General features: G+C 40.1%; 1 protein-coding gene across 3 annotated transcripts in view; it reads left to right on the top strand.

Moving 5' to 3' along the window:
• GRAMD4 (GRAM domain containing 4) overlaps nucleotides 1-27,516 on the top strand; it is a 2,037,033-nt gene that overhangs the window by 1,229,054 nt on the left and 780,463 nt on the right. For all 3 annotated transcript variants that reach the window (XM_044088380.1, XM_044088381.1, XM_044088383.1), the window contains one exon: nucleotides 13,645-13,753. In XM_044088380.1, the coding sequence (XP_043944315.1) occupies nucleotides 13,645-13,753 (109 nt within the window). The remainder of the gene's footprint in view (nucleotides 1-13,644; nucleotides 13,754-27,516) is intronic.

A 27,516-nucleotide genomic window follows, 5' to 3' on the forward strand; every position in this document is an offset into this window, starting at 1 on the left:
TACTTTTTTTTTTTATTTTGAAAGGATGTATTTTCCTATCCAGTATGAAAGAAATGATGGGAAATTTCTGCCTAAAGATGAAGTTATTGTGTGCAGTCATCTGTGTTCATGGTACTTCCTTCCTTCCTTCTTTCCTTCTATCTGCTTAGTCGGGTTTAGGCTGTACCTACATTTATTTTGTATACCAACAATGGCTTGTGGTACGGCAGTAGCATTGTTACCTCACAGCAAGAGGTTCTCCTGTTCGATTCTCGGCTGGGCGTGGGAGTGCCTTCTGTGTGGAGTCTGCATGTCCTCCCCGTGGTTGGGTAGCATTTGAAAGGCATGCGTGCGTAAATGGGCATGCCTTCGTTGAAGGTTAGGCATTGAGCTGGCACCTCGGCGTTTCGTAAAAATCTACTGCCAATCATTAGCTGACCGGAGTTCCGCTGTGGCGACCCCTTACCGGGAAAAAGCCGAAAGGCAAACAACAATATCAACCAACAATGGTTTGAATACACATGCATCTAATATACAGAAAGCATGACTTTATCACTCAGAAGCATTTAAAGTTTCTGAGCATCAGACAAGTCACATTTAGTAAAGCCCATGTCATCACTGTATTTGATAACAGCTACTGCTTTATGTTTTGGAAAGTCAACTTGTATCCAGCCAAATGTTATCATTTTGACTCATGTATGTGATAGGACATATACGGTGTTTGTTTTCCTTTAAAGATGAGACAACAGATCATATCAGATTATTCATATTTTGTCATTCCTGCATGTCAAAGGCGATAACCTGTGTAACAACCAAACATGACCGGTATTGTTGACATTACTGGATTTACGAAAAGGAAGAGGAAACAGAATAGAAAGAGAGAGAGAAGGATGTGTTAACATGGCATGAAAAAGAAAGTCTTTATATATGCCAAGTATTGTTAGCGTTACTGTATTTCTAAAAAAAATAGAAGAATAAAAAGGGTAGAGACAGAGGGAGATGGAGACGGACTGTGAAGGTAGGGATGGGGGCATGTCAGCTATTGAAATAGAAAAAGGTTATACAGTCAAAGCTTTGAGCTCACTGAGTTCATTATTATTAAGCCTGATGCGTGTGAGTAGAGCAATTACAAAAATCTCATATCCTAGTTCAAAGGGTTGCTTAACAAGGAGGCCCAACCGGTACCACAGGACTGCTCCCTGTACTATTAATGGACAGAGGCAGTTCCTGAATGCTTTATCCCATGTGCAGGGTCCCTTCAAATTATTCATGGTATGATTCCAATTATTCTTATAAGAGGTAACATGTAATTATTGACCATAGGTTGGGCAAGGCCAGTCTAACACATAGCGGGATAGGTTTAAGCACAAAAAGAGAAATTGGCTAGGGTTAAAATGGTTTGCAAGAGCAGCTAGCTTTGTACTTAACCTGTGAACCTAATCAGTGGTAGTGGTGATAAGGACAGTGTTTCCAGTATTGTGCACAAATACACACAGACATATGCGCAGACACACATGCTGTAAGACGACAGCTGAAAGTGAACATTCTTGATATTAGCACTGGTAATACTCATGATTCTAGTTACCAAGAAAATGAACTGCCACCTTTATCAGGTTCTGTTTTATGCTTGCTTTTTCTGCTGTCCAAAAACCTGTATTTGTTGTAGCAATGCATATTTCTGTGTATAAACATGTTTCCAATGATACTCTGATGGTTTTCAAACATTCAAACTTGTAAAAACCTGTTGTGAATTTTGCTGCTATTAATAATTGATAGCTTGACGGGAGGACATTAATATGTATGCAAACATTTCTGTCAACATTTAAGTACTGTAAAAACTATGCATGTAAAAGTTTTATACTGAATTGTATGTCTGCCTTTGTACTGTATTTGCTTGGGCCATGGCTGAAAAGGATGGACTTGACCATTGCACCAGCCCAATTAAATGGCAATAAACAAAAAATAAGCAAGCAAATATATGAAATGGTAAGGTCAATTAAGGATATGTTTTAGGAATTATTTAGGGCTTACATTTGGATAGATTTAAGTTTTGAGGTTTTTATTGACACCAAGATGGTGGATATCCAATAAACACCCTCTCCACAAAGCTCCTAACAAAAAGCAATATATCCTCATCAGAAGCCAGCTGTTTATCAAGAAGAGGCAACCATTTGGTAGATAAAAGAATTCTGCAACTGTATTTGTTCATGAAATCAATGCTTCTATATAGGGACCGGTCAAAATCATTAAATTAATAACTGTTCTGTCTCAGAACCCCTCAACACATGTAAGAACAGGCCACAAATCAGTTTTACAGCACCTTGAAAGCTCAACTCAAAAAGTAGAAACGTTAAAAGATGTCAAAGGAAATAGAAGCTGTGGATACCCAGACCATGAATACAAAGCTATCAGCAATAGCCTCTCCTGAAAGGGAAATGTTATCCAAGAGGCAGAAAACAGCCAAACAGCAACAAGAAATAATTAAGCCAAATCCAAAGCACAAGTCCGAAACTAACATCCAAATTTAGGAATTTAAACAGGCTCTCCTACCACTGCAGACAGCAGTTCAAAATTTCTCTGAGCAATTATCCAGCTTTGGTAACTCCATTAATCAAATTGCTGATCATATGGACAAGTTAAAAGCTAAAACGCAGGATAACTAATCCTGAATTGAGAAACTCAGAGGAGCTTGGTGCCTAAAACGCAGCACTGTAGAAATCCAACAAAAACTTATAGATTTGGAAGCCCGAAGTAGGCGTAACAATATTCTAGTAAAGGGGGTTCCAGAGAAATACGAGCCTAGCCATCTTATTGCAGTAATTAAACAGATTTTTGCAAACGTATTTCAAAAAGGAGAGCACTAATGAGATCATAGTTGAGAGCCCATCGAGCACTATGCAAAAAATAGGACTCTTCTGTCCCAAGACAGATGCAAGTTAAACTCCTGAATTTTCAAGATACACAAAGAATACTTTCAGCTGCTAAAAACAAAGATAACCTGGAATGGATATAAGATCACCCTAGCACAAGACCTCCCTCTAGCAATCAAGCAAAAACGACAAAGTCTCTCACCTTACCGCACTGATCTGATTAAATGGAAAATAAAATTCCAGGTGTGCTATCCAAATACTCTTGTCTTCTTTAACAAGGATGCCAGAATTACTGTGGATTCACCCAAGGAAGTGAAAATTGCTTTCATAAAGAATTTTGGTAAAGCTCCAGAGTCTTGGACTACCTTCATGGAAATAAAATCTCCCACTTGGTACTGATAACTCCACTAATTCCCTTTCATTTTCATTTGTCTCCTTTTATTCTGAGAATTTTTTGGCGTGTTGAATAAAGTGGAATTATAATTATTCAGTTTGTGCTTGCTTTCTCCGTAATTACAGCATTTCTTTTAGAATTATTTTTATTCTGAGAATTACAATTCCGGTAAATATAGCTCAGCAAAAAACAGAAGTATGCCTATCAGCAAGGTTTAAATACATAACCTAAGGCATAGAAGTGATTCACAACAAGTGTGATTAGAAGGTAACAAATTCCTGTTTCTACATCAAATATTGCCCAGTGACACACCACCACCGCAGCGAGGTAACAAGCTATGCAGAAAAGAAACTACACTACCTCAGTAAAAGGAGGAAAAAAAGAGGGAAAGGCAAAGGTAAACGCTTGTTCTTTTCTTAACATACACTCCTGTGAAGTGTGTGCTTAACTCAAAAAGATACAAAGACTTTTCTTGCACTGAAACTTGAGCCTGACTCTAGACTGTATATTAAGAGCAGATCTTTTATGCCTAGCTTTAGCTATCATTGCTCGAGTTATACAAATATCCCAAGTCTCAAGGTACTGGCTGGGTCATCGTTAATGCTGCTTATATTATGGTTTAGTAAGGGAGCACTAAATGGCACTCTGACTGGCTCTCTTTTGCTGTTGCTTTTTCTTATTGGTGACAGAGATGAAGTTAGCAGATAGATCAAGAAACCGCATACAAGCTTAAGGTCCCTTTGGACAACGTGAAAGTGACGTGTTATGTTTGTTGTTTGAGCTTGCTCTCCTCATTCACTTATACATAGTGTTTGTTCTTAACACTGCTGGAACTGGTCAGTAGGGAGTTTATAAGAGTCCATATATGCAAATTTAACTGATTATAACAAGTATCAATGGTCTACGCATAACTAAAAGAGCTGCCTAAAATACTTTGAATTATTCGGGGTATTGATGTGAAGGACTCAGCCAAAAAATTGAATCAAATGTTACTTAAAACACTTAAAGCACTAAATAACAAACTTGAGAGTTTAAAAGTTGAAAGAAGTAGTTGGTTTGTTGTTTTGACATATATAATACCTAATGATTGTATTGTTTTACCCTGTTCGAGTTGCTCCAACACCTGACTGTAACTCACTGAGTAAAATTGGGGGAGGGAGGGGGCTAGACATTGTGGGTTGATTCAATTTCTGATGTTACTAGGCTTGTCAATTTACATGATTGCTATTGCTGTTGACTCAAAACTACTATGAGGAGTGAAGTGAACTTTTGAAGTGAAGAAATGTTTCTATACCATATTCTGTATATACTGGAACTGTCTTACTCGATTCACAAAACTACCACAGCTAAGATGTCTGAATGTTTATCAGCTTTTGAAAACTGTATACCAAACTTCCTTGGTAATGTTAGTTCCAATTTTAATATATCTACTGTGTGAACTAGAGGAATTGATTCAGTCATTTAAACTTTGGGATTCTAATGTGGTATTATAAGAACACATTTATTTCACAATGTTAGCCTTTAGGAAAAATAGACTCCTTTAAATTATAAATGAAAATCTTATGGTGGAAATAGTTGCTACACAGTAATTTAAGATATGCTTATGACCCTGCTTCTTTAAGTGTTTACTATCAGATATTACTTAAAGAAAAGAATCTAGCTAACTAAGCATAAGAATATTAGACTTCAATGACAGTTCGATTATTAAGTTTAAGATACCACTGGTCTTAACTTCTTCTCTTAATTATAGTATCAGCAAATATTCAAATCAGGATAGCATTAACAATAGATTTCCCATTTTAGTATTTACTGTTGCAGATTAACTGAAGGTAAATCTTACTATATCTCTACTTTGGCAGCAAGTGTAACTAGGAGAATTGTGGATTCTTTGTGGGGGGTATAGGATGACTTATCTTGGGGTAAATATATTAATGTACAATAGTTTTAGATGGGTTAATGTCTTCAATTGGTTGAATATATCAGGTTTTAAAGGTTACACTCCCCAAATGTTAAAAAAAATGTGATACTCATTGCCTGTTTTGTAACTTTCCTCTTGAAAGCTCTTTCAGTAATGGAGTTTAAGTGGGTAGGCACAGGGTCGGTTTTGAAAGAGCTAAGTGCTACTAAACTAAGAAATGTTTTCAATGTACTGACTGTAAGGGCAGATTGGGCTCTTATAGATAATAAATCTTGTCATGTAAAATTAGTAATACTAAAACTGTAACTTAAGATGTAAAATGTGGATAATACATTTGTGGAACGTGAGAGGATTGCAAGACAAAAACAAAAAGAAATTATTGATGCATACAATACTTAAATCCGTGGCAAATGTTTATTTTGTACAAGAAACACGATGCAGGAAGAATGTGGGGGGGGGGCACAAATGAATAGGAAGTGGATAAAATCTGTCATCTCAGCCGGAGATGTGTCTTACTCCAAAGGAGTTGCTATTATAATCAAGAAATTGTTTAAGGAGTCAATGTTACAGTCTAAATCTGATGTAAATTGTATTATTTTACAGCTTTGAACCCCCTATCCAGTAATCCAACATTATTTCTGAATGTGTATGGTCCATGCTCAAGACAACAAGATTTTATCCTGGAAATGTACAACCTCCTGTGTTAAGTTCTCGGATCACTGCCATATAATAGGAGGGGATGGGAATGCAGTTATAGACCCTGTATCTGACCATACTAGCATATCCAACTCATACAATTTCCAGGCGTCCCTTGCACTAGCTGATCTTCTCTCAGATTTCTGCCTTCTCAATCCTAGCTCCTTTGGAGACGAAATATATAAAAGTAACATCTACACATATTAATGTAAATGCTATAATTCCTGGTCGAGATTAAATTTCTTTTTGACCTCAGACTCACTAACCAGAAGAGAAGTAAAGTACTCGATAGATCCCAGATACCTATCAGATCATTTAAAGATTTCACTAGAAATAAATTTGACAGAAGAAACATTAAGAAAGTGTAATAGATTTAATTGGACCTTTAAATAGTAATCTGCTCTCCAAACCTGAAGTAATAAGGAAGATATCAGATATATTAACAGAGTTAGATAATCTAGACGCCTCAGAGATTCCATATGATGATCAATGGTGGCTTGCAAGGTGACAATTAGAGGTATACTAATTCAAAAATCTTCTTACTTCAAAAAAATTATCAAAGATAAGGAAAGCAAACCAGTTACAGAACTGAAGGAGCTAGACAGGAAATTTCAGTCATCACAAAGCCCTGATTTACAGAAACAAATTAATAAAATCCAAAAAGAACTATTTGATATACACCAACAAAACTATTCCCTTCAAGAAATAAAATCTATAGCTAAATCTTCTGAATGGGCGCAAGTTCCGTCTAGAACTCTGGAGAGAATAATTGATAGCAAGCAAGAAGCCTCTAGGATAACTTTACTTCAGTACCAAGATAAAATATTCAAGTCAGGCTTAAAAATTATATAAATATTCCAACAAATTTGCACAGAAATTAATGGAACAAACACTCAACAGATCCCTAGCCTAGAGATTGAAGAATTCTTGACAAGTCTTACATTCCCTAAGATCAATGAAAGTCAAGCAACACTCCTCATAGCCCCATTTGGACAGCAAGAAATAGCTGAGGTCATCAAAACTCTAAGAATAGGTAAGGCTCCGGGTCCAAATTAATACACAGCAGAGTTTTATAAATCATTTAATCAAAAAATTTCATCCATTCTTCTGAAGGTATTCGACTTCATTAAGCTAAATGGTATAACTGATCTTTATATAAATAATTCAAAAATAATTTTCATTCCTAAGAATTTAGATAAGTCAAACCCCCATAACTATAGGCCAATTTCCCTGATTAAGTAGGAAAAAAATCCTCGGTTCCACCACAGCTGTAAAAATGTTAAAAACAAACTTTAATCTTCAGTAAAAACAACAAAAACAGGAGCACAGTAAAATTCCCTGATAAGCACTTTCGGCTTACTAGCCTTCATCAGATCATATGGGGGATTTTTTCCTTCTACATTTATGGCTCAGATCCTTCAGAAATACAGCTACGTTTTCTTCAATTTCCCTGATTAATGCTGACATTAAAATTCTGGCCACACTTCTAGCGGTGAACTGGAAATTTCTGTTTTCTTCCTTATCCAAATTTTGCATTCCGAAGGACTGCATCAGTCTAATAGAAACCTTATACAACAATTCATATACGTACCTTTATATTAATAAAATGCTATCGAGCCCCATTAAATTATTGAGTGGAACAAGACAGGGCTGTCCACGTTCACCCCACCTATTTAATCTCTACATAGAGCCATTTTTCCTTTATAATTCATAAAGAACCCTTCACTCAGTACCCAGAAGTTTGAATTCTAAAATAATGCTATCAGCATTTGCAGATGATCTAAATATTTCTTTTGAATTCCCAAATAATGACCTAAAGAAAATTGTGACATCAATAAACAAATTTTCAAGAGTTTCAAATTACCAGGTTAACCAAAAGAAATCCCACATATTTTCTATTAACCCTCTTAACCATAGAGAAAATTTCTTCCCAGATTCTCCCTGCAAAACTATCTACTCCTTTAAATATCTAGGGATATCCTATGAACATAACCATCTATCCATGCTGCAAAATAATCTAATTAAAATATGGGCAAACATCACACATGATTTACATAGATGGAGGCAACTGAAATTATTAATGATGTCTAAAACAGCAATTATTAGAATTAATATATTACCAAGACTACTATATCTCTTTAATATATCAATCTCTGTCATCCCAAGTAATTTCTTTCAAAAAATTAATAAAGAACTTGTCAAATTCATCAGGTTTCCCAAATCGGTGAGAATAAGTTACTTAACCCTAATTTACCCAAAAGAAAAAGGGGGTTAAACCTACCAGACTTTCAGCTGTACCATGCCATTAGATTAGCACTTATCTCAAACTTCTCTGTTGGGACAAAAGACTGGTCTCCGATCTGGGTCAGAATCTGGCATCAACATGTATCCAGGAATAATATAAATCCCAAAGCCCTTCCTTTTATAGTGCCAGCAAACCTTAAAGCTCTCAAGATTAACAATATCTTAAAACAAAAATAAAAAGTTACCAGGAGATGATAAAATCCCTAAAACTGGACAAGGCATTATCCCTCCTTCAACCTATTCATTTAAATCAAAATAATAAAATAAATAAGATGTTAAATCTAATGGACTACCCAATGATTAAAGAATGCACTATTTGGGATACACACAAGCATAAAGACAAAACACTACAGGAATTACAAGTAGTTTTCAAAGTAAATAAATACACTGTTATACAATGCCAAATCAGAGAGATAACTCTGTCACTGTTCGAGGACTTGCCCATTAATGTGGTAGACTTCAGTGAAAGTTTACTTAGCCGGAACAAAACTCTCTCCAATACTTATAAACTCATTAGTGCCATCAGATATGAAAATTCATTACTCTACTCAAGTTACTGGGACAGAAGGGGTGTTATATTTACAGAAGAGCAGAAACTGAGAGCAGTTGACTCCACTACTAACTTAACTCCATTCAAAAAACTTGTATACACACGACTATAATGATTAATAGTAATGGTTATTACACTCCGTCCACTTTGAACAAATTTGATCCTAGAAGATCACCATCCTGCACATGTCCATTTCCTAAAGCTGACCTTTTGCATGTCTTATGGTTCTGCAAATATTCCCAGAATCTTTGGGGCTCTCCTAAGGTACGATTAGAAAAAAAGTGATATCACAAGTCAACATTATCCTGGGAACTTGCTGTTCTTCATATCACCAATCGGAAATTCCCTAAGTTGGAATATCATATCCTAATTACTCTATGTTCACTAATCAAACTATATATAACCAAAAATTGGTTAGATCATACCAAACTTTCATGGAATGAGTTTAGGAAAATGGCAATATTATATGTATATATCCTCTCAAAAACTTATCAGGAATGTTAAACGAGCTTACTGTCAAAAATTCTGGAAACTTCTGTTTGACCACCTGTTAGGAGACTAAACCATGAGATGGCAATTTTGATGTAACTTAACTGGTGAATAGAATGAAGTAAAGCCCACTTCATTATAATTTCAGTTTTTACATTGCTGATCACACTAGATTGTAGTAGCACTTTCTGTAGATACTGTACATAGTTATTTGATTTTATTTGTCATTGTTAGTTACTTGTCTTTTGATTTGAGACTTATTAAAATGTACGATTACCCTGGTCTGTATTTGGTGCACTAAATAAATAAAAATACTATTGGAAAAAAGTTTTGAGTTTGGATTAGATCTAGGGCTGTGATAATGGTTACAAGTTAGATGACGTTTATGATTTAAGTGCTTTGTTTTTCATAAAAAAATGTGTGGATAGCCATGTATTTGGTGTTTGTGTGTAAGTCAATGAAATATTTATGACTTTTTTACTTTCTTTTCATCCACTGGGTTCACATATATTGTGGCTATTTTCACCTTCAGTGGGATTTTTTTCCAATTTTATAACAGTGCACTCAATAAAACTCCACCAGGACTTGTAGGAACAAAGACCAATAGCAGGATTAGCGTTAACAATCTTCATTCTTTGCTTTCATCTATAAAAGACTTCATCAAAACAAAGTATACATCCACAACAAGCCTTTATATACCAAGCTTCACCAATTAAAACACACCAGTAAAACCAGCTTTTAATAAAGCAATTAACCAATCAGTAATATAAATTTACCAATTTATAAACTTTCAACCTTTTATTTAAAAAAAAAAACATTTTAGATTAATGGTCTCATTAATTCCAGGTTAGCTTGTGTTCCCTTAATTTTAACTGCCAAAGTGTCTCCCTTTGTTCAGCTATATCTGTATAGTTCCCCCCTTCTGAGATCCTTTGGCACTTATTCAAGGATATAACATATGCTCGCTATGCCATGGAAGGAGACTGTGACTTGGTATGGGCAGCCAATCATCTTTTCCAGGCATGTATTGAAAGTACTAGTACTATTTGTACATGTGCTGCACAGGAATTATCTGTTTATACCACCACATCCACAGTGACATCATGTGCAGCTGAATGTATACTGCTGTCTTTCCACACATATCAGGGCTTTTTAAGGTGATCTTTCCACGACCACCAAACCTAGTGTCCCACTTTGACACTCCCAACCCAGTACTCAACTAACCAGACTGCACCCCCCCCCCTCTTTTGCAAATTCCTGGATCTGCCACTGTAGAAGGGAGAACTCTTCCAAACCTTGTGCATGGGAAATTACCTGCTGCTTGAAATATGTAGCCTTATTTTGGAGTCTGTAGAAGCACTGTTTGCTAGAGTACCAGCTACTCAACTCTGTATGTTTACTGGTAGATACTAGCTCTTATTTAAGGAGTGATGGGAAGTACCTGAATGAGGAGTGATGGGAAAGAACAGCTTGCCTTATATGAACTCAAATATTTAGTAATAATTGGATTTTTTGCTTGTCATGAATTATCTATAAACATAAATGTTCAAGCATGTAGCTACTCGTACATATACCTGGTGCCAAAGCACCTTTGGAAAAAGGTTGATAGTGGACTTTTTACTTATGTTATCACACTCAAATGCCATATATTCTCAGAACTTGGGTGCATTGATGAGTTGAGTCATGTAGAGAGGGTGCTGGCTAGACAGACCTGAAAAATCCAAATGGATATCTTGGGAATACCTCATTGATGTTTCTGCATAGAATGAGTTTGGCTCCCACATTTGATAAAGCTCCCATTTACTCTGAGCGTTTGAGATGTGGAGTTGGCAATGGACATTTGTTTAGTTGAGACGGACACAAATAACTTTGGACAGAAAAAAAATGATCTGATGGTCATGGGAAAACCCTAGAAACTGCTAGTCAGTGACCTTAAGGGGAGCCATTGAGTTAAAGCCTGCAATGCATTGCTGCTAAATGGGTATCTGTAGCTGACTGATGGGTACCAATTTTGCTAGGAAGGAAACATCTGCAGCAGTCAACTAAGTCAAGGCCATGGTGAAGGGGGACTTTGGTTAGGCTGTGGAAAGTGACCTTTCAGATGTCCTCAACTTTCTGTAGGCTGTCTACTGACCAGGTGGGGATTAAGATAATGTCTAGGATGTTGTCATATGGGTGAACATTGACCCTAGTTGGGGATTTTTTTGAAGTATAAGGAACACCTGAATGAAGTGGCTGTACCCTCTGTTGAGGAGACAGGTGCAAAAACATTTGGTGGGATTGGGCTCATTTTTGTGAATGAAATCAGTGTTGCAGTGGAACAGTTTTGAGGTGACAAGGCTGATGGAATAGATCAGATGTGGGCAGAAGTAATGAGCATAGTGAATATTGTTAGAGTATTGTGGTTACATTTTTTGATGTTACGGAGGTCTTGGAATAACTGTGGTATTTTCATAAAGCAGGACTGGAGGGTGTGCTCTGCTTAACAAAAAAAAAAAAAATCACACTTCTCAATTTTCCTGGAATTGTCTATGCCAGGGTGTTGGAAAGGAGACTTTGACAGCTAAGCTAATGATTTGAAGGGAGCAGCATAGATTTCTTCCTGGTTGTGGAAAAGTGGTCCAACTGTTTCTCCATGTTCTAATACTGGAGGGGTTGTGGAAATATGTCAGTAATATCTGCATGTGTTTTGGGGGACCCGGAAATGGCATATGACTGTTTACTTCCCAGAGTATCTTGGAACTTCTGCTGCAGGATTGAGTCTGAGGGCCACTGCTGCATGCTAGTTTGTCCCTTTATATTTACAGACCAAGTTGTGTACACATCCTTCATGTTAACCCAAATATGTTCAAGGTAGGCATAGAAATCTGTCAAAGGTGTACTTTGACTAATCATTCTTAATTTTCATGAACAGAAATGTTTTTTGAGAGCTGAAGACTACCAAGGTTGGGTGTATGAGGGCTGAATGAAGTGACTGTGATCTCAGTCCTATACTGGAATGGCTTGCTGCACATTATGAAGAGTGTGAGGTGTAAATCAACACCTCCAAATCAGGAGTCTTAGTTCACTCCCAGGACAAAAGTGGATTGTATTCTGCAACTGAGAGGGTAGCAGCTGCTCCACAGGATGTGCACCAGGCGCAGTCTATTGGGATGAGGACCATGGCAGACCCAGGACATAGTAGAGAGATTGACTCTCAGCTTGCCTGTGAACATCAGGAAATCTCACAGGATGAGCTAGGCACTGTTGGGGGGGGGGGGTAGAGAAGTCTGGTCTCCCCTGTTCAGCTTTCTTCTTCTGCATCCCTAATGGGGCATGCCAGTACAGTGAACATTTTCTGTAAGTGCTGATTCTACAAAGTAAAGTAATTGAAAGCCACTTTCATCACAAATGGAGTTTACTCTTTACTAAATTGTTGTGTGACCATGAAGTCTGGGGAAGGGTGCCCCTTGCAGATTGGGGGGTGCAAAGGCCAAGTCTTTTGGTAAAAAAGAAAAAATAACTTACTTCAATGTTCATGAAAACTAGCTTTCAACAGGCATCTTTCAGTGAATTGTGTCTTGCTAAAAGTTATGTTGATCTGACAACATAAATCCAGTACTTACAAGGATGGTTGGTCAAGAACATAGATCAACTTGTTTATATTTGTCTGTTTAAAAAATAAAGTTCTGTCATTGCATTTTATGAAACAGAAGTGCAGAGATTGTGGCTGATTATCTCTACGATGCAGCAGAAAGGAAGTGATGCGATAGCAAATCAGCAGTATAGAATGATGGTAATTCGTGACTGACTGAGATACTTGTATAACATATTGAGCTTCTGTAGACTCTTCTACCAGCTCATCAGATTCCTATCAACCAGCAATATTTGCTATTGTGGTGTGTGCTTACAGCATTATTGGTTTTCATTAGCTTTATATAAAAACAACAGTTTTTTAGCACCTACTGTGAAGAGGAAAATGACCCTATTGTGTGTATTTTGGGACTTAATAGCCGAAAACACTTTGCAAGAAGAGTTTAAGAAACTTGAAGAATAGTCTAAAATTTGCAAGGTCCTTGTTTGGTGTGTTGGTCCATCATGTATTTCGCTGGGAACTAAACATTACAATCTCTTCTAAATGGATAATGGCAGAATATAGTGTTAATGTTAGATGTTTGTCAAGGTTACATGTTACTGTTATAGAACTTTCTCCGCCTTATGACTTCACAGTAGTGCCAGAAGAAAGTTGATATGAAATCAGTATTACATGGGCCTTGTTCTATTAAACTGGCTTTATAAAGTATCTGAGATTAGTTAGGATTGTGATGTACGAATAAATTAGGAATCAAAATCTAAATGTTTTATGCTTTGGTTAAACTACATTTTGAGAGTGTCATTCTCTGTGTATTTTTGAGCCTGCACTGTATAAATGAATTACAGATATGCATTTTTTCTTGGAAAACAGAGGAAGAACTACGGAAACTGAAGGAAGAAACAAATGTTGAAATCCTCAGACAAGATTTGGAAAAAGAACGACAAAAACGACTAGAACTAGAACAAGTACTGAAATCAAGGTAAAAATGGGCATCTTCATACTAAATGAAGGAAGTAGCCTTTGGTATGATTCCATTTTAAGCTATAAAAAGAAAAATCTAGCAAAGCTAGACTTTGCACTGTGTGATACCTTATACCTCTTGTATCAGAGGCAACATGGGATATATGCAAATTACCCTTTAAGGATATCAGGTGTTTCAGCTAAATGGCAATTCTGAATGCCCTCTAGGATCTTTTTGTGTTTTTTTAACAAATTGGTTTTCCTGTGTGACCTTTTTACTCATTATTTTAGTCCATTTTAAGCTATGGAAAACAATATTTCTGCTCTTAGGACTGTCACAGTACAGATAGTAAACATGGACACTGCATTATTAGATGTGTAACTAGTGAAAGTTGCACTGAGTTATTCACTTTCACTGGATATAGAAGAGTTTGAGTCTGGGTGTAAGTGCTGTTGACATGTCTCCTCATTTGATGAGGTCTGTTGTACGAGTGTTGGACTTTGTTCTTCATCTGTTGTGTCTTTCAGGGAGAGCAGAGTTTACTAAAGCCCCAGCTCTTGGGAATGAACTCAATTCTGCCTTCTTTCTTTGTGTGTTTAAATGCTCAGATTTGTGGACATAAGGGAGTTTCTGGGGCAGTCAGTATTTTTTTTCCATTTATTTTTATGCCCTATCCTTAGTTATCCAGCATCTGCCATATCCTGTTGCTTTATCTGCATAACAAGGTGAAAAAGAGAGATGGGCATCTCAGTATGATACCATCTTAACAGTTGGGCATCTTTCCATTTTCCCGACCCTTCAACCTCATTCAGGGATACGTGAGCATTCATGTTAGTGTGATTTGTGCCTTTGTTGTGAAATGCATACCTACTCTACAGATGATGTACTTGCTTTTTTCTGTTTGAGCTAACCCCCCCTGCCTTCACCAGAAGGTATTGCCAAGCAACAACCACCCCCAAAGTGGGTGATTCAGCATTCAAACTACTAATTTCCATGTTCCCCTCTAACTCCACCCCCATCCAGTTTCTCCAGTGTCAAGGCCTGCTGCTCAAACTTAGGTTTTCTGGTTCAAAATCAATGCACTGTCCCTCTTTGCAACAGAGATGGGCCCTGGCTCTTTCATTCATGACATAAGGGCATACTCCAGATTTTTTTCTTTCTTCATTTTGGTTCCCCTGGATGCGTTTTATTTCTTTGTTCAGATTTCACCTCGTACATTTCCCATGACATCCTGGTATTTAATCCATCATTCTTTGTTCTGGCAGCTGTTGACTTTGAAAATTTGTTTGATGTCTAGTGAAAGATGTGTGTGGGACCCTCTAACATTTAGCATGGTTTGCCAGCACTGAACTTGCCCCGACATATTTTTATTTTCACCACCCTGTTGGAACCTTTATTTACTCGCACATGAACCTTTGATAGAAACTACTATAATCTTATGGCTGGTCAGAGTTTCTAAAAAAAAAAAAAAAGGTGCTTCCATCTCTAACAGTCTGTACTTGTAGAGGTTCACTCCTTTGAGACTGGTAATGAGTTGTCTTTTTTTTTTTTTTTTTTTTCAGTTCAGTTTGATACCCCACTCTCCTTTTTTGTTAGACCCTGAAAGTGATGAGACGTACCATGAATCAACTGCCGTATTACTGAAGAAATGTTTCAGCACTTACCTGGGTAATCCTTATTTCAAGGATCTTGGGTTTCACTCTTAGAAATATCACTTCTGAGGTGGCCTTCAGTTATACATGCATTTTGCTGTTTTCTTAGTTGAAACCCAGAACAGAATACAACACATTCTATATAATGTTGGTGCACTTCACTATCGGTGGTTTTACCTGATCTCCTGTAACCTGCTTCTTGTTTGCTGTTGGGAAAAAGAATATGCCATTGGCTAAGAGTATAATTTTTACATGGCTTCTTCATTTCAGCATTTCATTTTTTAGCTAAAGTGAGGCTCAAGGGGGCTTTTGATAGTACCCTGAACACCTTTAATAATCACTGCAGCCTTGGTCTTTAATAGAAGCTAGCCTCCTTTTGGGATGGCTGTCTCATGTAGCATTTTGTCTTAAGCCTCACCTCAGTCTTTTCATTGTTTCAGTTATTTTCTGTTTTGTGTTCTTGCAGATCACTCAGTGCTGAGGTCCTTTGCAAGCAGACTGTTACAGATTTCAGCATTATTATTTGCAGCTGGTGGGCTAATTATGAAGACCACCATTAAACCCTGTCACACAAGTTCTGTTGGGTACATATTCATTGGCTGACATATTTCTGCAGTTGATGATTTGTTATGGCTGCCAGTTAAGGTTAGCTGTGACCTGAGCATCCATTTAAGAATGTGAGAACTGAGGACATACTGCTGTGGTGCTGCCATAACAAAAAGGCTGCCTTTGACTGAATCATACTTTATTAATTATTCACTTAAGTATTCCAACAAAGATTAATGGAAAAAGACAGTTGACCAGACAGAGAGGTCTGACCATTCTTACTCACCCAGTATATCTGGCTGCATTGAAATGTGTGTGTATTCTTGCGTGGCTGTTGCTGCTGTTTGTGAAGCTTCAGCCTTTTTTCATTATTTGCTGACTTGAGTTGCAGCTTATTGACTTGTTCATTTTAGGCAAGCACAGGATAGGCCAGGCTGTTGTTTCCATTCAGTACTGTGCTTGAAGTTCATTCACAGTGTTAGATAGGCCTGATACTATTTTATCATCTTACAAAGTGCTAGGTGAATGCTGTCTGTCCAGAGATTTTGTGCAGCAATTAATCACTGGCTGTTGTTTGGAAACAGTGTATATGTGTGGCAGTGTTATGAAATATGTACTCTAGTTTTGGAAGCTGGTTTAGTAAAGAAGCTGCCTCTTATCTTCTTTTTTAATATAGTCCTCTAATTTATAAAAAGACTGCTTGCTGTACTTTTACCACTGTGTATCAGCCAGAGGTAAAACTTTACTGCCTGTGGTTCAGTTACTCCTTCAAATATTACTTGCCAGATGCACAGAAACTGGTAGGACACTGGCTTTCACCTTCCTGTTTAGCTCAAGTATCTGAAGTTCATTGAACTCGATCCATTTTTAAAATAATTGTATTTCTTAGTAGTAAAAGAAAAGGGGGAGGGTGATGAGGAGGAATGAGGGCATGAGGGAAGAGGAGCCCATTTGAAGAAATGCACGTAAAGGAATTCAAAATGAGAACATCCCCAGGTATTGTCAGCTCATATTAATATCATTGTTATAATTCATACATGCATTGAAATCTAATATAATCATATTTAATTACATGAAGATTATTTCCGGAACTTAATGTAAACTTTTTATGTATTTCACAAATCATTATTATAAATTTTCACATGTAAATTATTACATTAAGATGGCAGAGGATGGGAAGCTTGGATAGGCTTGAGTATTAGTACATAAATTAAGCTAGGCTATACTGTGTAGTTTAATAATGTTTCTGAGCCACCAACCCTTTGAAGCATTGCTTACGAGATCCAGATGGTACACCCAGTTAAAGCATTATTATAGGTTTTATTTCTTGTTAACCAACTTGTCCTGGGTTTAGACAGATTTTCATTGGAGTTGTTGGAGCACTGCTGGTCAAGTGACTTGCTCAGAATTGCACGGTAGACAAAAAAGACAAGAGAGCATAACATGAAAGTCAAGGTTTAAAGAATAAAATTCATTAGCAGTTCATAGCCTTTAATTCATTACATTAAACAGGTAGACTGACAGAAGTTCTAGGGTGCAGTCCTTATGTGTGGTATTAATTTCTGTGTTGATTACTTGTCTACTAAAAAATAATATTTATATTTGGGTGAGTTTTTATGCTACTTTTTAATTATATTTAGAAATGTGTGTACCCCAAAGCAGTAATCTTTGATAGCTGTATACTTTGAGTAAAATGGAGACAAGGAGTAGCAATAATTGATGTCCTGACTCTGTCACTGTTGCAGTATTATCTTAACAGATGGGTTGTAGCTCGATGACATCTGGCTTGGGAACCAAAGCTTTACCTTCATACATTTAGCAATGACCTCTGCTCATAGGCATTGGGGGTATAAAAAGTGGACGTATGTACAAGATCCTCAGATCATCTCACCACCAGTCTGAACACACACACACAGTTGCATTCAATGGTCTGTAATCATTTGGTCACTAGGTTACTATAGCTTTGCTTGTTGGATCAGTTAAGTGCCCTATTGGGGAATCTTCTAATTTCTTCTCTGTTTTGCTGATAATTGTTGGCTATCAGCTAGGAGGATTAAGTGCGAGTACAGTAGACAAATTCCTTACAAAGACTTGCATACCAAGTGTCTTTTGTCTAGGCACCGAACACAACGCTAAATCCTGTTATATGTGCCAGTTTTTCATTTTGAAAACCCTGTGGTCTAGGTTGCCGACACTTAATACCTTTCTTGAGCCTCAACATTTACAATGCTTGGCCCAATCCACTTTGTCAGAAGGCCCAGACGTAGGCCTCCTGCATTAGAAAAAACTTGAGACCAAGAGCGGATTCTCCAGCTGTCATCTTGGAATCAGTTTTACCCACTGAGGTGGTCAAGCCTACAGTACACCAGTCAACTTCTCATGAGTCCTTTATTGTGTCCCCACTGGAAGCTGGTATGGCTACTGAGGTATTGCAGATGACAGAGCCCTCTGAACAGTGATTCTTTATATCAGAGGACCTCAAATTCCTCAAACCCTTGTGTGAGAAGAGATCCCCATAACCCTGATAGAAATGTACCAAGTTTCAGAACCTCTTGAGCTTATCCAGGTGGATGTTATGGATAAAAGGAAAAAATCAAAAACTTTAAACACCCAACATTCCCTTCAGCATCCACTGAAAAAGAATGGTTTGATTTTTCTCAGGGGCTTTTCAAGGCAATCATGTCTCTGAAGCCTCTTTCTGTTGTGACTTCTCAAACTACTCCACATAAATAGAACTTAGATTCCTTTATCTTTGATGAGGAACCGGATAGGGATTTGAATCATTCTCTTGATTATTCATCCCAGTTAAACTCCCCAGAACAGATTTCATCAGATGAGGGAAATTCACCACCCCCCACTGGAAGAAGGCCTCCTTTTGAGAAACATTACAGAGCATAATGAAACAGTTTGAATGGCAGTCCAGACAGGTGTCTGAGGTGCAGAAGAGATACTACAGTTTATTGGAGATGGACACCCCTGCTCCTCCTCCAATTCCTCTGTGCTCGAGGCTTACCTGGATGCTTTCAGGCCAATTCTTCGGCTCCAGATTCTCAGACCCTTGCTCCAAAAAGATGATATATAGGTTCTATAAAATTCCTGATGAATTTGAGTACCTGTACAAAAATCCTACGGCAGATCCAGCCACAGTTTTCCTGGCACTGATGTTCTCTCCTATGACAGACAGAGCAGTGAACAGGTCGGGTAAGAGTGTATACCTCCTACACCATAGCTTTTAGGGCTATTAAGTATCAAACTCAAATGACTAAATACTTGCTCTCTGTGTTACAGTCCTTAAGCAAGACCGTCACAGATTCCAGACTCAAAACAGCTTATGCAGTCTTTAGTGGCCCAGGCTTCTCAAATAGCCAAGCACAGTATGAAATGTAGCTGTGATGCTGTGAATGCTTCTTCCAGTGCTGCTGCCACTGGTTCAGTGATTAGGCTGCATGCCTGGCTATGGGCCAACCTATCCCTGAAGATTTTAAATTTTCCCTTGGATAACCTTTTTGTCTCACAGGCTACCAGTCTCTTCAAGGCTTTGCAGGAACAGGGCAGACTATGAAAGATTGACACCAAACCCTGCTCTACACTATTCCCAGGTACCACAGAAATAATCCTCCACCTTTACCAAGAGAGTTCCCGGGACTACGCATAGGTAAAGGAAAGCTCTCAAGACAAGATTTCTAGAAAACAACTCAAGGGAATACCCCTTCTGGGAGGCCTCAGTTTAGTAGCTGTCCCCTTTGACTATTTATCCCTTGTCCCCCACCCCTCCACTCCTCTCTCACTAAGACTTTCACTTTCCTTTCCTGCCAGGGGAAATAATAACCTCAGACAAGTGAGTTCTAAGCATGGTTCAAGGGGAGTTGCTCCATGTCTTGGGGATATATTTCAACTCCAGGGGTAATTACTTCTCCTCCCAACCAGAAACACCTCACAGAGCCCATTGTGCAAGACTTATTGTTCCAGTGAACCATAGAAGTAGTTCCTCCATCCTGTACAGGAAAGGAATTTATTCCAGGCTGTTCCTGTTCCCTAGAAAGGATGGCCATTGGAAGCCCATCCTGGATCTTTCCAGGCTAAACATCTTTCTGAGAGTGCCCTCCTCAAAATGCTGTCCCTGCAGACTGTTCTACTTTTTCTACTCCTGCAAGCCTTCCTGGTAAACCTAGAACTAAAAGATGCTTGTCTTCATATTTCCACTCGTCTTTCTTGCAGAAAATTTCTCGAGTTTTATACTCGATCATCACATTTTCAGTTTATTGCATTGCCCTTTGGCCTTTCTTCAGTTCCAGGGGTGTTCACAGGTGTCTGGCCCCACTAGTGGCTTTCTGTCAGACTCGGCATTCAAATTTTCCCATACCTTGATGACCTACTCCAAGCTTTATCCAGGGACACTTTTTAAAGTGCCTTCATTACACTGTACAACTTTTGACTCTCCTGGGGTTAACCATCAGCTACAAAAAATCCATGCTCATCTCTTGCCAACAGGTGCTCTTCCTGAGATATCATCTGGACATGTCTACGATGCATGCCTCCATTTCCCAAGAGAAAGTCACCTTACTAGCCAATGAGTTCCTCCTGCTTTCCTGCAAGAATCATTGCTCAGTCAGACAGCCTGTGTTGCCCCTTGCTAGATTACACATGTGGAAAATACAGTGGCATCTGAAATTGGAGTGGTCATAACTTTCTCACCCTCTTGATACCAACATTCCACTTCTTCCTTGCATCAAGAAGGAACTTCTTTGGTGGAACAACCAAGATGTGATAGTGTTCAATCTCGCCGTTTGTTCTTACACATGGGGTTCGGAGCCGATCCTCGGCTCCGTGCCGGCCTCTTGCAAGCTCTGCATCGAGAAGAAGCTCGAGACAATCTAATACCCACAATCCCCCTCTGCCTTTACCTCAGATCTAGTTTGCCGCTGCTGCATACGCATCGTTGGGAGCTAGCTCGAGAGTGTCTAAGCTAAGATATAACTTTTTTTTGTTGTATTTCATTAAGAATTCTATTCTAGTTGATATTATCAGTATTAACAAGTGTGATTGTGTTGTGGTTCCGTAATTCTTTGGTACCGTTAACCTTATTTTTCGGTAGTTTTGTATCGGGGCCTACACCCTTCACATCTTTCCATATTGAGACAAATTTACCGGATTTGACATTTACCTGATTGTGACTAATTTTTCTAGGATTTGACTGTGTTTTTCTGGAGTTGTATATTGTTCTACAATGTCTGAGAAGGCAAAGTCTGGTTTCAAGCGTTGTCAGTGTGGCCAAAAAATGTCGGTCACTGACAACCATAGTTCCTGCGTCTACTGCCTTGGCCCTCTCCACTTACAAGAGGATTGCTCCATCTGTCACTCTTTTAGTGGGAGGGTCATGACAGATAGGCGCAGGAAACTGATGGACAGAGGTCTATTGAAACCGGCTTTCCAAGAGGCTTTGGATGCTTCTGACCAGGCATCGAAGTCCTCTAAGGAATCGAAGACGTCGGAGCCTAAGTCATCGGCTCCGAGCTCTTCTTCAAAGCTTAGATCACCGGATGTCCTTCATGGATGCATCTGCAGTCATAACAACTGGGTTGTCCTGTCGTCAGGCAGCCCTGCAGTCGGCCGGATTCCAAAGTCCGGGTCCGGCTTCGGCTGATGTCGCACTCCACCCGACGTCATCTCTGTTGGTCTTCGGGTATAAAAGCATCAGCCGACGCCATTTTCCTCAGTCTTTCTTGCCGCGTGGCACCCGAAGCAGAAGCTGTTCGCAAGTGCCGGTCGGTCGGATCCAGAGATTACTTCTACGAATACTACTCGAAGACTTCTAAAGCTAAGTACCCGTTGGGGACTCTTTCTTGCCTCAGCCGATGTCAGAAAAAGTTAACAATTGTTTAACCTGTGGGAAACAAATACCTCATAAAGATTTCCACTCTTACTGTCTGCCTTGTTTAGGCCCAGCCCACGACGTAGCAGCCTGTTCGCCTGTGCTTCTTTCAACCGACGAACGCTTAGGCGCCGGTCGGAGTTTGCAGAACAGTTTTTCGGTTCTGATGTTGCGTACATTATGCCGTCGGATCCTCCGACTACCCAATCTACCAAAAAACGCAAAGATAAAGACCGACACTCGCGGTCCGCGGTTTCGGCCGAAACCATGGTTAAGCAAACCGCGAGTGTCTCGGTTTTGGCCGAAACCGAGAAAACTGATCAAAGTACAGCTGAACCTATTCCTACAACTGAGGCTCCTGCTACAACTCTTGAATCGACCTCAGAAATTTTACCCACTACGGTGGTTGACTTATCAGACACCATCCCCTTGGATGTCTCTACCCCAGCACGTGGTGCTGCTAGGCCTCCAGCAGCCATGTCCATTAAGGCCTTCGCCAGGGCTAAAGCAGCCAAGACTACTAAAACAGTGCCTGTTAAACCCCCCACATCCAGGCCCTCTTCTAGTTCTCAAATGCTTACTTTGGCAGAAGATTTAATTTCTTTAATTAGAGGATCTCAATCTCACCCAGACAGGGCCTCTCAGCCCCAGAGAAGAGACCTAGGGCAGAGCCCCTGAGCCAGTGTCTTCTGATGATTCTGCTGATGAATCAGACATAACTGACCAGCCAGAGGCTCCTTCTCCAATTTTGAAGATTCTGATGCTGAAGAATCCATTCCAGCTGCTTCCCCACCAGAAAAATTCTCCTTTGGGGAAACCTTGCATGCCATGCGAGAACAGTTCCAATGGCAGCAACAGGATTTTTCAGACTCCAGAAAAGACTTAGGACCTTTCTGCACCTCCCACAGCACAGGCCCTTAGCTATACCTCCTGTTCTCTCTGTGGTGGATGATGCTTTCAATGATGTTTGCTCCGCTCCAGATTCTTTACCCCAGCCCCTGCCAAACCAGACAGATTTTACAGGGTGCCAGATACTCATCACCACCTTTACAAGGCCCCACTTGCAGACCCAGAAACTATATCCCAGGGTCCCAAGGCAGTAGCCGACCACAGCTAAAACCCTATTCCTTCTGAAAGGGAAGCAAGGTCATTAGACAGATGGGGTAAAAGGTCTACACTTCAGCTACTCTCTCAGCTAGAGCTTTAAACTGTCAGTTTCACATGATACAATACCAAGAGTTTATGCTTGATCAGTTAACTAAAAAACTAACCACTGATGAATCTCTTGATAAGAAATATGTATTAGAGATGGTAAATAACATACAACAGGTTAGCAACCATTCCTTAAAATGTGTCTATGATGCACTGGAGGCTTCATTTAGATCAGCCATGACAGGCACAGTGATAAGAAGGCATGCATGGCTAAAGGAACAAGCTTTACCGGATCATGTTAAAGCTAAGTTGCTAGATGCTCCTATGGACAAGACAAGTTGTTTGGTACACCTGCCCAGCAGGTTATGAAGAAAATGGAAGAAAAGGCAAAATCTGTTCAAACTGTTAAAGATTTCTTGCAGGTTCAACACCCAAGGTTTAGCAGGAACTGGCCTGCCAAAAATTGGTCCTTTCCTGACTCCACAAAATTTCAAAGGGGCAGGAATAGACGTTCCAGAGGCAGAAACCAATCCAGAGGAGGTGCCTACAGAGGACGACAGTGGCAAGGTAACAACAGAGGCACAGACACAGCCACTGCCACTACATCAGCACAACCACAGTGACTTAACCCTAAATCCGCCTACCAGGGAACAAATAGCAGCTCCTCTAGGCGGAAAGTTAACCTTATTTTCAAAGAACTGGCACTACATAACAAAAGACAAGTGGATTTTACAAACCATAGATCAAGGTTACCGGTTTCACTTCCACACTTTACCAGTCAAAAGAGGAATACCAAATCTACCTCCAAATCAAAAAACAGAGGCTCTACGCCAGATAATGGAGTTAGCAAACATGAGAGCTGTGGAAAGAGTGCCAACAGCAGAGCAAGGAAAGGGGTTCTATTCCAGACTATTTCTAGTTCCAAGAAAGGAAAAAAGTTGGAGACCAATTCTCGACCTGTCCACCTTAAATACATACATCATTGTCCCAAAATTCAAAATGCTGACCCTACAGCAACTTCTTCCCATGCTGGGCAAGGAGTCTTGGCTGGTAACTCTAGATCTCAAGGAGGCATACCTGCACGTCCCCATTCGACCAATCTGCAGAAGATACCTCAGATTTCTTGCAGGATCAGAGCACTATCAATTCTCAGCATTGCCCTTTGGCTTATCTACTGCCCAGAGTATTCACAAAATGCCTGGCATCAGTAATCGCCCATTGCAGACTACAGGGAATTCAAATTTACCCATACCTGGACGACTGCCTGCTACAAGGGGACAACAAAAGCAAGCTGACAACAGATTTACAAAGGGTCATTTACTTGCTACAAGCACTGGGATACACAGTCAATTTACAAAAGTCAAGGCTGATACCATCCCAAACAAGGACATTCTTGGGCTGAATTGGACACAGTAAAACAAATGGCATTCCTGACTACAGAAAACAAAAGAACTTCCTCTTTACTTCTTGGCACTAACAAAACTGAACAAGTTAACAGCAAGAAAAGTTCTGCAGGCCTTGGGCTTCATGGCATCATGCATAATCTTGGTTCCATTTGCCAGACTACATATGAGGAAACTACAGTGGTACCTAAAGAATTTATGGTCCCAACACAGACACAGTCTAGAAACAGAAATCCCACTAATTCCATGCTTAAAACAGGAGTTCCTATGGTGGGCTCAGGCATGCCAGTCAAACCCAGGCCTACCCTTTCGCAGATGTCAAGCAAACCAGACCATCACAACAGACGCTTCAGACCTAGGATGGGGGGCCCACATGCTGGACAAATGCGTGCAAGGCTTGTGGACACAGGATCAACTTCACCTGCACATCAATCTAAAAGAAATGCTGGCAGTAAAACTGGCAATCCAAAAGTTCAAACCATTTCTCAAAGAGGGCCAGTTGATGATAAGGACAGACAACACCACAGTCATGTGGTATATCAACAAACAGGGAGGCACTCATTCATACCCCCTATGCAGAATGACCTTGGAGCTGTGGACCCTGGCACTCAGCTACAACATCCAGTTACAGGCAATATTTGTACCGGGGAAAGACAATACTCTAGCAGACATATTAAGCAGAACCACTGCGGATGCCCACGAATGGAAGCTGCACCCGGACATCTTCAAGACCATCTCAAAGAAATGGGGAATGCCACAGATAGACCTATTCGCATCACCTCTCAATCACCAGCTCAAAAAATTCTGCACAAGGACATTCCACCCACTAGCATGGAAAGTGGACTCGCTCTCCTTCAACTGGAAAGGCCTAATAGCATATGCATTCCCACCTCTTCCTTTGATACACAAGGTACTACTAAAAATCAAGGAAGAACGTCCAAGGATAATCCTGATAGCTCCAAACTGGCCAAGACAACACTGGTACCCACTACTGAGGAGCATGTCTCAGAACAATATGTGGCCAATACCCCTGATGCCTTTGATGTTAACTCAGAACAACTACAGCATCATACATCCAAACCTAAAAACGTTGCAACTGACTGCATGGAACATCACATAGCAGCAGCTAATCCAGAACTTTCCCAAAGAGTTAAAGACATTATTCTTGAAGCACGCAGACCTTCAACAAGAAGGAACTATGCTGGAAAATGGAAAAGGTTTGTCATTTGGAGTACGGAAAGAGGAAAAGATGTGTCAAACATAGATATGCCTAACATTCTGGAGTATCTGGCCGAACTTCTTCATTCAGGCCTGTCCTACTCCTCCATCAAGATACATGCATCAGCTATTTCAGCAGAATACAGCTTTGATCCACCTGTTTATTCACCCTTTGCTCAGGCAGTTCCTCAGAGGAATCAAGAATGTAAAACCTCCAAGGAAACCACCATTACCAGCTTGGGATTTAAACTTTGTGCTAGAAAAGTTGACACTATCACCCTTTGAACCAGCAGCGACAGCAGACCTACAACACCTGTCATGGAAAACTGCTTTCCTACTGGCAATTACTTCAGCAAGGAGGGTTTCAGAACTACAGGCCTTAATGGCAGTGCAACCCTTCCTAATCTTCCACCAAGATAGAGTGTCCATGAGGACTAATCCTACATTTATGCCCAAGGTGGTATCCAGAGTGTCTTTAAACCAGGCAATCCACCTACCTACCTTCTTTCCCAACCCACAAAAACAGAGGGGAAAGAATACTGCATACCTTGGATGTACATAGACAGCTACGCTACTACTTGGACAGAACAAAAAATAGCAGAAAGACTGACCAACTTTTGTAGCCTATGCAACAGGAAGGGAAGGAAAAGCTATTTCCAAACAGACAATCTCCAAATGGATAGGAAATTGCATACGATACTGTTACTCCTTCCATGGAAAACCAATTCCACAGAACATAAGACCTCATTCTACAAGGGCAACAGCCACTACCACAGCCTTCTTACGAGGAGTGGCAACCAAAGACATTATTGAGGCGGCTACTTGGACCTCCGTGCATACATTTGCCAAGCATTATAATTTGCCTCTATATTCCAGATCCCGAGCAGGGTTTGCCACTGCTGTACTGCAAGGGATCCTAAACACACCATAATCTACTTTTATCCTCCTCCCTAGTTGGCTATGGTATTCTACCCAGTTGTTATGACTGCAGATGCATCCATGAAGGACATAGTACAGTTTTGTACCTACCATAAATGTAGATGTCCGAACTGGATAGCATCTGCAGTCAGGATTACCCTCCCTCCTTCCCTCTGTGGTACTCCTAGGGTGTTTACCCTCCTAATAGCTAGCTGTTGGGGGAGTCTTTATGGTGTATTTGTTTGTATATATGTACATACATGCTTATTGTTGTGTTTACCTCTATCTATTTGGAAACATTGGCATCTATCCAAATTTTAGCCTGCAAGAGGGCTACTGGCGTCTGGGGCAAGAAACACTGAGGAAAATGGCGTCGGCTGATGCTTTTATACCCGAAGACCAACAGAGATGACGTCGGGTGGAGTGCGACATCAGCCGAAGCCGGACCCGGACTTTGGAATCCGGCCGACTGCAGGGCTGCCTGACGACAGGACAACCCAGTTGTTATGACTGCAGATGCTATCCAGTTCGGACATCTACATTTATGGTAGGTACAAAACTGTACTTTCCACAGACTTCGGGGCCGAGTGTTCAACCGGTGTCGGTTCCTGAGCCTCGAGTCTTGGAACCGGTGATGGAGCTCCCTCCTTCGGCCATATTGAGGTCGGCTCCGTCTTCGGTTCCTTCGACCCGTTCTTCCTCCAAACTTTCGGATGTCGATGTGGATCGCGTGGTGCAGAAGTTGTTGGAGCATTCGGCCCTCTCTAAACTTATTTCGGTTTCCACCCAGTTGGTGTCGAAACTTGAAGGCCTTCCTGTATCTCCATCCATTCCTCCTCCGAGACCGATTCAGTCTTTGGAGCCGGAAGAGGCTGATCTGCTGATTGTGGAGCCCTCGGGTCCAGAACCGTCCTTTTCTCGGTCTGTTCCTCACCTCGACTCCGGACCCGTACCGAGTCTCGGAGCCGACGGTCTGTTCTTGGTTCCAGGGCCGAGAGTCGAACCGACGTGTCGGTTCCG

The sequence above is a fragment of the Protopterus annectens genome, chromosome 11.part0, assembly GCF_019279795.1.
Source record: "Protopterus annectens isolate FY-2018-M chromosome 11.part0, PAN1.0, whole genome shotgun sequence".
NCBI classification, from domain to species: domain Eukaryota; kingdom Metazoa; phylum Chordata; order Ceratodontiformes; family Protopteridae; genus Protopterus; species Protopterus annectens.